Source organism: Rattus norvegicus, chromosome 9 (assembly GCF_036323735.1).
Source record: "Rattus norvegicus strain BN/NHsdMcwi chromosome 9, GRCr8, whole genome shotgun sequence".
NCBI lineage: Eukaryota > Metazoa > Chordata > Mammalia > Rodentia > Muridae > Rattus > Rattus norvegicus.
Window position 1 is genome coordinate 21,655,660 of NC_086027.1, and position 12,553 is coordinate 21,668,212.

The 12,553-nt window shown below is 49.6% G+C and overlaps 1 protein-coding gene across 7 annotated transcripts in view; it reads left to right on the plus strand.

The window, feature by feature from the left end:
• The window catches only part of Bicral (BICRA like chromatin remodeling complex associated protein), an 85,100-nt gene that overhangs the window by 57,774 nt on the left and 14,773 nt on the right, over nt 1–12,553 (plus strand). For all 7 annotated transcript variants that reach the window (XM_039083177.2, XM_008766846.4, XM_039083178.2 and 4 more), the window contains one exon: nt 2,412–4,085. In XM_039083177.2, the coding sequence (XP_038939105.1) occupies nt 2,412–4,085 (1,674 nt within the window). The remainder of the gene's footprint in view (nt 1–2,411; nt 4,086–12,553) is intronic.

Sequence of the window (12,553 nt, forward strand, 5' to 3'; positions counted from 1 at the left end):
TCCCAGGCTTGACCTTCTACATGCTAGTTGTGGGTGCCGGCCGCCCTGCCTCTCTTCTGCCTTGACACTGCTCCAGAGATCATAACCGCCTGGCTCTCAGTTGCTTTGCTTTTCTTTTTAAAGATGTACTCATTACATATAAGTTCCCCAGGGGTTCCTTCACTGAGTGCTCTTAACCACTGGGCCCTCTCTCCAGCCCCTCAATTGCTCTTCCCACTACCTCTCAAATGGTTCTTTCAGACCTGCCGTGAGGTAGCCCAGCCTTGGCTCTTCTGTCTAATCATCCAGCCATTGATACTCAACCAGCTGAAGACTCAGAACTGCGCAGAGTTTTGCAAATCAGAAGGCTTTTTTCTTTCTTTCTTTCTTCTTCCTTCTTTTTTTTTTGAGACAGGGTCTTTCTCTATAGCCCTATAGACCTATAAGCTGGCTTCAAACTCACAGAGATCTGCTTGCCTCTGCCTCCTGAGTGTTGGGATCTAAAGGTGTGTGCCACCACACACAAGAATACTCGTTCGTTCTTTCATTTATTTCATTTCTTTTGTTTTGTTTGAGACAGGGTTTCTCTGTGTAGCCCTGGTTGTCTTAGAACTCACTCTATACACCAGGCTGGCCCTGAACTCAGAGATCCACCTGCCCCTGACTCCCAAGTGTTGATATTTAAAGGTGTCTGCCACTGCCACCGCCACCACCACTGGACTAGAATGCTTGGTCAGTCTGTTTTTAATTTTCCTTTTCTTTTTGTTTCTTTTTGACTATAGTATAGTACACAGAGCAGAATCACTCCTGAGGGATGAGGGGGCTTGTGGTAGATAGAGCTTGCCTTCATCGTGCATGATGTCTTTGGTTCCTTTTCCAGAACAGCAAGTTAAAACTTTTTTCTAGGCCTGGAGAGATGGCTCAGTGGTTAAGAGCACTGACTGCTCTCCCAGAGGTCCTGAGTTCAATTCCCAGCAACCACATGGTGGCTCACAACCATCTGTAATGAGATCCGATGCCCTCTTCTGGTGTGTCTGAAGACAGCCACAGTGTACTCATATAAATAAAATAAATAAGTAGATAAATCTTTAAAAAACCCTTTTCCTGTCCGTGCCACAGAGGATGGCAGGGCCCTGCAGGTGTCTTAGCTCCTATTACTCTCTTCAGCTTCCCCGCCTGGGTCTGCACTGTGGCCTCCAATGCATTGTCTGTTCCCTGGGGGTTCCTTCAGGACATAACTAACACACACATGCATATCTGGGAAGGGGTGGCTTTTCCTTTGGAATTACCCGAGTTTGTTTTTAGTTTGAGATAGTTTTCCCAACTACTAGAGTGTTAATAAGTAAATGTTTATAGGAAGTCAGAAGGGCATTCATTTTACATGGGACTCACTTTGGTCTGCTCTGGTCTTCTGGGGACTGTAGAGATACCTTCTTGGACATCTAGTAGAGTGATACCCAGGGCTCCTCAAACCCATTTTGACTCCTTGGTGTACGGTGGTCTGGATATATACCCCCTGGGCTGAATCCCAATAAAACCTTGGAAACAACCTGAAAAAGTATTTCTGGGAATTCATATCACCGCTGGGGTTGCAGGTTCAATCCTTAGCACCCCCACTCACCCCCTCAAAAAGGAAGGCTAGCTGGCACTGGTGGTACACACCTTTAATCCCAGCGCTCAGGAAATAGGCAGGCGGATGGATCTCTGTGAGTTCAAGGCCAGCCTAGTCTACATAGTGAGTTCCAGGACGCCAGGGCTACAGCGTAAGACTTGCCTCAAAAACAAAACAAGAAACTAGATGTAGACAGGCACATGACATGACTAAGGGCATCTAGAGATCTACTTCTTATCTCTGAGCTACTGGGTCATGCTTTTTTTCCTTTTTGGGGGGCAGGGGTGGGTGGTGGTGGTGTTAACTCACGGAGCTCTCCTGCCTCCAGAGTGCTGGGTTTAAAGGCCTGCGCCAGCATGTCTAGCTTGTCTTTATGTGTGGGACAGAGTCTCACAATGTGGCTCAGATTGGCCTCACCCTGCGTGTCAGCCCAAGCTGACCTCAAATTCCTGGTCATCCCTACTGAGCGTCCGCGCTGAGATAGCACACGTGAGCCTCACCTCAGCTAGGTTTTTGTATGTTCCCTATAAAATCATCTGTCAAAGCAATAGCCATACAGACTAGTCAGTATAACTAAAGAAATAAGACAGGAGAAAGAAAGTAAGTGGTTTGGAGAAAGCTGTATTTTCCAGGAGGACTGCAGGTTCCAGACCAGCCTGAGCAGGACCTTGTTTCAACATAACAGCAATTATAAAATCAGCATGCCCTGAAACCTTATCATTAAACTTTGTATTCACATTTATTTATTCAGCAGTGGGATTTATGAGTGTCTTTTCTGAAGGTTAGATGTGCCTTGTAACACACTGTTTCTGCTTTTTAGAACGCTGACCCTAAGTCATCCCTCAAAGGTGTAAGTAACCAGCTCGGAGAAGGGCCCAGTGACGGGCTGCCGCTTGCAAGCAGCCTTCAGTTTCTTGAAGATGAACTTGAGTCTTCTCCTCTCCCTGATCTCAGTGAGGACCAACCCTTTGACATTCTTCAGAAATCCTTGCAGGAGGCTAATATCACTGAACAGACGCTGGCAGAAGAGGCATATCTGGATGCCAGTATAGGCTCGAGCCAACAGTTTGCACAAGCCCAGCTTCATCCTTCTTCATCAGCATCCTTTACTCAGGCTTCTAATGTTTCTAATTACTCAGGTCAGACACTGCAGCCTATCGGGGTGACTCACGTGCCTGTCGGAGCATCGTTTGCAAGCAATACAGTGGGTGTACAGCATGGCTTTATGCAACACGTGGGGATCAGTGTTCCCAGCCAGCATTTGCCCAATAGCAGCCAGATCAGTGGCTCCGGTCAGATTCAGTTAATCGGGTCCTTTGGTAATCAGCCTTCCATGATGACTATTAATAACCTAGATGGCTCTCAAATCATATTGAAAGGCAGTGGGCAGCAAGCCCCGTCCAGTGTGAGTGGGGGGCTTCTGGTTCACAGACAGACTCCTAACGGCAACTCTTTGTTTGGGAACCCCACTTCCAGCCCCGGAGCACAGCCTGTCACCGTCCCATTTAACAGCACAAATTTTCAAGCATCTCTACCTGTGCATAACATCATTATTCAAAGGGGTCTCGCACCAAATTCAAATAAAGTCCCAATTAATATCCAGCCAAAGCCGATCCAGATGGGTCAGCAGAGTACATACAATGTGAACAGCCTTGGACTCCAGCAGCACCACGTCCAGCAAGGGATCTCCTTCGCCTCTGCAAGCTCGCCCCAGGGCTCCGTGGTTGGTCCACACATGTCTGTGAACATTGTCAACCAACAGAACGCGAGGAAGCCTGTCACCTCACAGGCGGTGAGCAGCGCAGGGGGCAGCATTGTTATTCACTCCCCCATGGGCCAGCCTCACACACCCCAAAGTCAGTTCCTTATACCCACAAGCCTTTCTGTCAGCTCCAACTCGGTCCACCATGTCCAGACTATAAATGGGCAACTTGTTCAGACTCAGCCCTCCCAGCTCATCTCTGGCCAAGTGGCCTCAGAGCATGTCATGTTGAATAGGAATTCTTCTAACATGCTCAGGACCAACCAACCATATGCCGGACAGATGCTCAACAACCAGAGTGCCGCTGTCCAGCTGGTGTCTGGGCAGACTTTTGCCACCTCTGGAAGCCCAGTGATCGTCAACCATGCCTCTCCTCAGATCGTGGGAGGACAGATGCCCTTGCAGCAGGCCTCACCAACTGTGCTACACCTGTCGCCTGGGCAGAGCAGTGTTTCCCAAGGAAGGCCAGGCTTCGCCACCATGGCCTCGGTGAGCAGCATGTCAGGACCTGCTCGGTTCCCCGCCGTCAGCTCAGCTAGTACTGCCCACCCTACTCTTGGGCCTGCAGTACAGTCTGGGGCATCAGGATCAAACTTTACGGGAGACCAGCTGACACAGGCAAACAGAACTCCGGTACCCGTCAGTGTGTCCCACCGTCTTCCAGTCTCTGCTTCCAAATCTCCCAGCACCTTGAGCAGCACCCCGGGGACTCAGCAGCAGTTCTTCTGTCAGGTCAGTGCCAGGCACATGTGTGACAGGGGAGTTCCTGTTGCATTTGCTCAAATACGGTTGTCACCTTAGAGGACATGTACTTAGAACTTAGGGTCTTTGCTTTATGGTTGGCCATTCTTCCTTAGCCACTCTACAGTGAAAATCTGGAATCAAATTGGATTTGGGGCCAGTGAGGTGACCTGAGTCTGACCCCTGGGGCCCACATGGTAGAAGACAGCTGCTGCCCCTCGGTGGCCCTCTGACATTGACACACAAGCTGTGCAGGGCTGCTGTATTAGCTTACCGTCTTACCACTGAGATGACACACTAGGACCAAGAGCGCCGTGAGGAGGAGCGGGTTACACTTCACGCCAGAGTCCATAATGAGGGAAGCCAGTGTGGTAATTCAGAGTGGATCCCTGGAGACAGGCTCAGTGCATAGGGCGGAGAAGCACTGCTTCCTGGCTTACTTACTATGGCTTGCTCAGCTAGTTTTTGTTTTGTTTTGTTTCAAGACAGAGTTTCTCTGTGTAGCTCTGGCTGTCCTGTAACTTGCTCTGTAGACCAGGCTGGCCTCAAACTTACTGAGATCCCCCTGCCTCTGCCTCCCATGTGCTGGGATTAAAGGTGTGCACCACTAGGCCCCACTCCTCAGCTAGTTTCTTAACCACCTGCCTAGGGAATGACACTGCCCACAGTGGGCTGGGCCCTCCAACATCAATGGTGAGACAATGTCCCACAGACTTGCCTACAGGCCAGTCGTCTCATGGAAGCGGTTCCTGAACTGGGACTCTCTCTTCTCAGGTGACTCAGCTTTTGTTGACTTCACAAATATTAACTACTATAGTCTGCACTGGGCTGCAGGAGGAGGAGGGCCCTTGCATCTGGTGTGTGTGGTCACGGCTGTTTCTTCTTCGGCGCCGAGCTCCAGAGCCTCCAGCGGCTCTCCTGACTGCTGCTGCTGCTTTTACTTGTTTGTTTCTTAGCACAACTACTTATTTATTTTGGAGGGAGGGATGGTATACACTCATGCCATGAGCACTGTGGGGGTCATAGGAGAGCTGATGGGGCCTCTCCTCACCATGCCTGGGCCCCAGGAAGTAGACTCAGCTCAGACCTGGCAGCAAGCCCCCTGACTGTCTAAGATATCATGAGATATCGCCAGCCCGTGTGTGTGTGTGTGTGTGTGTGTGTGTGTGTGTGTGTGTGTGTGTGTGTACGTATGTACGCATGCGTGCTCCCTAGTCATTCTTTGTCCTCAAGTTTTGGAAAAATACAAAGCTGTTATTTTTTATGGTGTCCCTGGGTTGGGTTACTGTGAGTGAACTCAGGGGATAATTTTATAATTTTCAGGGCTCTCAGATGTTGAGTCCTCAAGACTCCATGTGATTGGTCTTGTCCTGAAACTGTTAACTCTGAGCACTGGCTGTCTGCCAGGTCTCGCCCTGTGCTTCCTTCTGCTGGGGGGAGGGGGGACACCCGTGATCCAGCACTTGGGAGATGGAAGCAAGAAAGACCATCAGGAGTCAAAACTAGCCTTGGCTTCATAGTGAACTCGAGGCTACCCTGGGCTACCTGAGACCCAGTTTTTTACAATATAGTAATGCTTGAGACTCTGCAGATACACAGATTTCCCTCAGATGGACTACACTAGTCTAGCCTTCCGCGGCCACTCCTGGCTGTCACTACTGTGTCCCAGGTGTGACTGTCACTAGAGTGTCCCCAGGTGTGGCTGTCACTACCACAGTGTCCGCAGGTGGGGACTTTTCCATAGCTGTTCTGTACTGATCGTGTTTTCCGGTGGTTTCCCTTCTCCTCTGGTATCATTTATATCCATGGATCCTTGGTGTGTGTTCCAGCACACAGGAGGCTGAGAAGGATTGTCATAAGTTCTATGCAGCCTGGGCCAAGAGTTACAGACCCTGACTCAAACATAGTCTGTACGACGATAAAATACAGATTGGTACCAAATAGTCACGCGCTCATCACCAGTCTGCCGGTCCCCATCTCCCCAGGCCCCATTCTTTTTTTTTTTTTTTTTTTAAAGATTTATTTATTTATTATATTTAAGTACACTGTAGCTGTCTTCAGATACACCAGAAGAGGGCATCGGAACTCTTTACAGATGGTTGTGAGCCACCATGTGGTTGCTGGGAATTGAACTCATGACCTCTGGAAGAGCAGTCGGGTGCTCTTAACTGCTGAGCCATCTCTCCAGCCCCCCAGGCCCCATTCTTGCTAGACCTTTAGATTCCCTGTGACACAGCCTCTGTACTTAACGTGACATGGCTACACAGGCTGTTCTCTGAAGCACTGTGGACACTGCACTCCATTATGCAACTTGAGATAGTACATATGATCTGCTTTATTTTTATTATAATTGATTATCTTCACCTATAGCTTCGCCATTTCCCCTCCCCCCCAAGTGGGGGGAGCATATGGCTGACTCCCCAATTCCTTGTATATGAAGCTAACAAGAAGCCTCTCCTAGAAGCTTCAGAATAGTTTTTTGTGACTTTCTCAGGATGAGGGGAGTAGGTCGTTGGTATCTTGTCCAGGGTGTTCCTCTGGAGGTTTTGGGAACTCCGTCCTGCAGTGAAGGGATGCGGGCAGAGCTTTGGGGGCAGCACGCACTGCAGGGCAATAACTAGGTCACCAGCCGTTAAATCCATGGCACCAAGAGTGACTCCACTTGAGAATTGCTGCGTAATTTTCTATAGAAATCCCAGACTATTGTAATGAACAAAACAAAACAAAACAAAACAAACAAAACAAAACAAACAAAAAAAACCCCGCCATTATCAGAAGTATGTACTGTGTATGTTTGTTAAAGTTTTAACTTAGCAAATGTTTTTTAAAGATTTGCCTTATTACTTTTAACTTGTTGATGTGTGTGCTTGTGTAGGGATAGGTATATGAGCACGGGTGCCTGAGGTAGCTGGAGATGCCCGTCCCCTGGAGCTAGAGTTGCAGGCAGTTGTGAGCCAACGAGGTGGATGCTGGGAACTGAACTCTGGCCCTCTGCAAGAGCAGTCAGTGCCCTAAACTACTGAGCCAGCTCTCCAGTCTCATCATCCAGCACTTAATAACATATATGGTTAATAGTATGGACCAGTGAGAGAGCTCAACAGTTAAGTAATGGCTAAGCAAGCCTAGCTACCTGAACTGATCCCTGAAACCCATGCAAAGGTAGAAGGAGGGGAGGGCCATTCCACAAAGATGTCCTCTTACCTCACACATGCACACTGGCACACATGCACACCAGCCCACACGTGCACACACGTAATAGTCATATACTTTTAATTGTTAACACCCAAGAGGACTGCATTTCTTGGTGTTGGATCAGTGTGGGTAGGTCCTTAGCCTGCTCCAGACGCTCACAGAGAACAGGATGTTCACTCCCCTGCTTTCCAGCCACCACTTGCTTAACAGAGCCTGGAGCCTGGGCTGAGTCTGCTTCCCACTCTCTAGAATGCAGAGACTGCAGAGCCACAGAAACTGGAAGGCAACAGGAAACTGTTCCCCTGCTGTTTCCCACAGCCCAGACTCTGCAGTGTCTGTGTTACTTGTACTAAGGGTCTGCGTGCCTGTATGGTGTGCACAAGAACAAACACATTTTCCTCTGCACCGCCTCAGTCCTTTATAAACACTGACTGTGCCTGTAACTTCTTCAGCACCCTCTGAGAACAGGGGCTTCCTGACTTTCGTGTTGTTACTGCCCCAAGAGATTTAGCGCTAAGTCAAATAATGTTAGATTTCTTTGAGTAAAGACATTAATACACTTTACAATAGATTTCCACCCAGAATTCAGATGTTGTTTGCTCATTGGTGGTTTATACCTTCAACCCAGTGGTTAAGAGCACTTGCTGCTCTTACAGAGTTCGATTCCCAGCACCCCCCTGGGACAGCTCACAACTGTTTATAACTCCAGTTCCAGGGGGGGGCTCTGACGTTTCTACCCTGGAACCCACTCTATAGACAAGGCTGGCCTTGGGTTGGGGATTTGGCTCAGTGGTAGAGCGCTTGCTAGGCAAGCGCAAGGCCCTGGGTTCGGTCCCCAGCTCCGAGAAAAAAAAAAAAAAAGGCTGGCCTTGAACTCAGAGATCTGCCTGCCTCTGCCTCCTGAGTGCTAGGATTAATTTTAAGTCATATACCATATTCAGCCCCACTTCACCCCCCCCCCCAAATCAGCATTTTTGAAAAGACTTGAGGTCCTGCACGGTAGCTCAGTAGGTAACGGTACAATCTCTGGAATTCACACATTGGAAAGAGAGAGCCTAGTCCCAGAAGTTGTCCCTCTGACCACCACACACGTGTAGCATGTCCTCCCCATACCCCACAAATGTAAAAATAAATATTTGGACAAAGTAGATAAACCAGCGTAATAAGCCTGAATCTTGAGCCAGTGATTGGGTGTGGCCCAGAGGAGCTCCTGGCCCCGACTGTTCATCTGTGCCTCCCAACTCTGTCCCAGTCCAGACAGTCAGGTGCACACCTCCAATATCCTTCTTTCCTTCCCCTCGATGCTCCAGTTGCCCCAAGGGGTGAGCCGCTGGGGCCCCTCACACAGGCCCTCCACCCTGACAGGTTTCCTACTGCACTAAGCACTTCTCCCTGCTGAAGGCTTGGTTGGGAATGCCTTGCCTCAAACTGAGACCCAGTCATCCTCCATGAGCCCCTTGAGCCGAAGCCTTTACGCTGTCTTCTGACTGGATCAAAATGTCAGTGACCAAGCCAAAACTATGATAGGGCCAAACCTTTTCAGAGCTCCAAAAGATTTAGTAGATCTAAAATTCCTCAAGACCCATGAGCCAGCATGCACCCACTCTCATGGCCTTGGGTGTGAGGGTGCAGGTGCGAGCGACCTGAGTTCTGTCCTGGTCTCCAGCCCTGCCTCTCTCCCATCCTTACTCCCTCCTGCCTCCTGTGTCTGCAGATGTCCAGCTAGACGGACTTGCTTTCTCCTCCCTTTTAATAAGCTCAGGCTGGCTTCACACTCACAGAGATCCACCTGCCTCCTCTTCCCCACAGCTGACAGACACTACCACGTCCAGCTTGAGACTCTTCTGTGAAAATCTCTCAAACATTCTCTCCATGAGTGAAGAGATATTGACAGTAACCAAGACAGTGCTGGGACTTGAACAGATTATTTTTAATCCTTTCCTCGAAGCTGCACATAAGCAGCCCTGTGACAGTCCCACAGCACAGAGGAGGAGGAGGGCCGCTAGGTATCTTCCCCTCTCCCTCCCTTCCCACAGTCACTCTGCAGCAGGCTGCAGGTAGCCCTCCTGGGGAAGTAGGCGTTTGGGAGGAAGCCCAGCCAGTCATCCTTGCCTATGCCCTGTCAGTAGGCAGCTGTGGCTAAGCCTGTCTTCAGGTCAGGAAAAGCAGAGCTTAGCTGTGCAGTAGAGGCGTCTGGGGGACATTCCTGCCCCCCTTATCCCCACAAATTCTGATTTCAACAGCCTGAAGCAAGCACTTCAGGCACCAGCATTTTCCAGAAGCTCCCAAGACATGCCAAAGTGCAGCTCGGGTGGAGGGCATAGGGCCAGCCATTCCCACAGTCGGCACAGCCCTAGTGTCACCTCATTAGACATAGATGTGTTCCTTGTCAGAGTGATTGATGTGCCTTCAGCCTTTCCTCACAGCTCGATTCCACAACACTAATCCTCCTAAAGCCTTTGCCTGGTGACCTGAGCCAGGTCCTCTGGGAGCTACCCACTCCTAAGAGGAGACACACATCGCTGGCCTACACTCAAGGTCTCTGGTCCCCTATGGTCCTCTGAGTAGACGGGACACATGGTGCTTGTGAACCTATGCTCTGGTATCAATCTTCCGCTTCCCATCCTGCTTCAGCAGCCCTCCTCCCTGTGCTCCCACCCAGAGACCCGCTGGGAGTTCAGAGACTGTTTTCCTTTCCTCTGGAATCTCTTCACCTGTTGTTCTTGTCATTTGTACTGACCACTAAGCACATGACCCCACTTTGTACTCAGCACGGAGCACTGCCACACGTCAGGCACTAGAACATAAAGCCTTGTTCCAGGATCAGTGAGAAGCCAGTCTACACACACTGTGTCCCAAATGGACATGTGTTAGGATGGGACAGCAAAGAAGACAGTGCTGACTGGCCGGGGACTGTCCACTGTTTATTATGAGAGAGTGCGGCCGCACATGCCACAGGGAGGATACAGATCAGAGGACCATTCGCAGGAGCCGGTTCTCTTCTCCCCTCCCAAGCCCCAGGGACCCAGGGACCACACTCCGGTTATCAAGCCTGAGGGCAGGAGCCCTCACTTGCTGAGCCTTCTTGCTGGCTGCTGATCTGGGACCTTCCAAAGGGCAGCAGAGGCCAACAAGACAGAGGGTCTGGGTGGGGACTGGTCCAGAAAGGAGAAATCACAAGTGAAAGCCAGGAAGAGAAGATGGGCAAGGAAAGCAAGTCCAGGAGATAAGATGTGGGGTGGGAAAGGTGTGTCAGGTGCCTATCCTGTGGGTCTTAGAGGTCAAAGCCGAGTTACGCCAGATGAGCATGCAATCCCAGCACTCAGGAGGCAGATGCAGGCAGATGTTGTTGAGTTTGAGACCAGCCTGGTCTACATAGGACAACCAGGGCTACCTAGTGAGATCCTGTCTCAAAAGCAAACAAAACAACCAGTGTCATGGACCAAGTGTGGACACACACCTGTGTGCAGTCCAGGTGTGGACACACACCTGTGTGCAGTCCTGGCTCTTAAGAATTGGCAGGTAGAGACCAGATCAGGAGTTCAAGGTTAGCCTTGGCTACAAAGCAGGTCTGAAGCCACCGTGGACTTTGTGAGACCTTTCTCAAAAAATCCCAAAAAAGCCAACACATTAACTTAAGTATGAAGTAGTGAGGACCGTGCTAGCCTTGGAGTGGTGGACATGGCGGTAAGTCCATGGAATCCAACAGTGGAGTGAGAGCTCACGCATGGCTACCATGCGTGGTTGAGGAGCAAGGATGGCACAGATCCTGACAGTGACATTCAGGTTCCCTGAGGGAGAGAACAGAGCATTCTTACTTCTAGAGAAGTTCCTGAGTCTCAGGTGTGCTCATTCAACCTGAGGAAGCCAAAGGACGGCTGGTATTAAACAAGCCATAAAAGTGAGGGCCTACGTATGGACGCAAAGGAATTGATGGAGCAGTGTGTACACTATAATTGAGGCTGTCATAGTGACGGGGATGAACGGGGAGTTTTGTAGGTAGAGAAGTAGAGCTCCTGAAGACCTAGACACTTGGGACACTGGTGAAATAACTTCTTTTTGTAGGTAGAGAAGGAGTAGAGCTCCTGAAGACCTAGACCTTGGGACACTGAGGCCAGCCTGGGCTTTACAATGAGGCCCTTTCTCAGAAAAACAGAAGGGCTGGAGAGATGGCCCAGTGGTTAAGAGCACTCGCTGTGTAAACACAAGGGCTGGGGGCTGGGCTCTCCAGGTGGGGAGCCTAAAGTCCAACACATGCTGACATTGAGGGGTGGAAACTACAGGATGGCTATGATGCAGCCCAGAGAACTCCAGCCTTGGAGCAACAGGCCAAGAGTGACAGGAAAGACACCTGCCACCCTCTTCTGGCCTCTGAGTTTATGTACAGACATGCACACCATGTGTACACAACCATGCACTTGCATACACACAGACTCACTCATACACACACACACAACACACACACAAACACACACACACAGTATCACTAATTGATTTTGTGGGGCTTTTGTTTGTTTTAGTTGTTTGGCTTTTGTTTGTTTTAGTTGTTTGTTTTCATTTTCTTGAGACAGGGTTTCTCTGTGTAGCCCTGGCTGTCCAGGAACTCACTCTGTAGACCAGGCTGGCCTCAACCTCAGAAATGCCTGCTTCTGCCTCCTGAGTGCTGGGATTAAAGGTGTGCCACCACCACCTAGCATAAGTCAACAGTTTTTAAAGGGGAACCAGGCTGGAGAGATGACTCAGTAAAGAGCCCTACCGCCCTTGCTGAGGACCTGAGATTGCCTTCCAGCAACTCAGCTGGGGTCAGCTCACAGCCACCTATAACCCCAACTGCAGGCCGTCTGACAGCTCTGGCTTAGGTGGACACTGACTTATATGCAAGATGCACATGTACATAATTTAAAATAAGATACAACTTTTAAATAAATAAATGTGGAAAATACACATACATGCATGCATTCATACATACATTCATACATACACACATTCATACATACATAATATATGAATATATATTTATAGAGAGAGGGGGGGGGAAGTGTGGTCGTAGGCATGGACAACTTAGAAACAGAGGCTCCTGACAGGGTGGGAGCTGTGAAGATCAGGAGTCAGGGAAACTTTTGTTTGCTTTTGCTTTAAAAACAGTATCTGGGGATTTGGCTCAGTGGTAGAGCACTTGCCTAGGAAGCGCAAGGTCCTGGGTTCAATCCCCAGCCCCGAAAAAAAGAAAAAAGAAAAAAAAACAAAAACAAAACAGTATCTGTCTT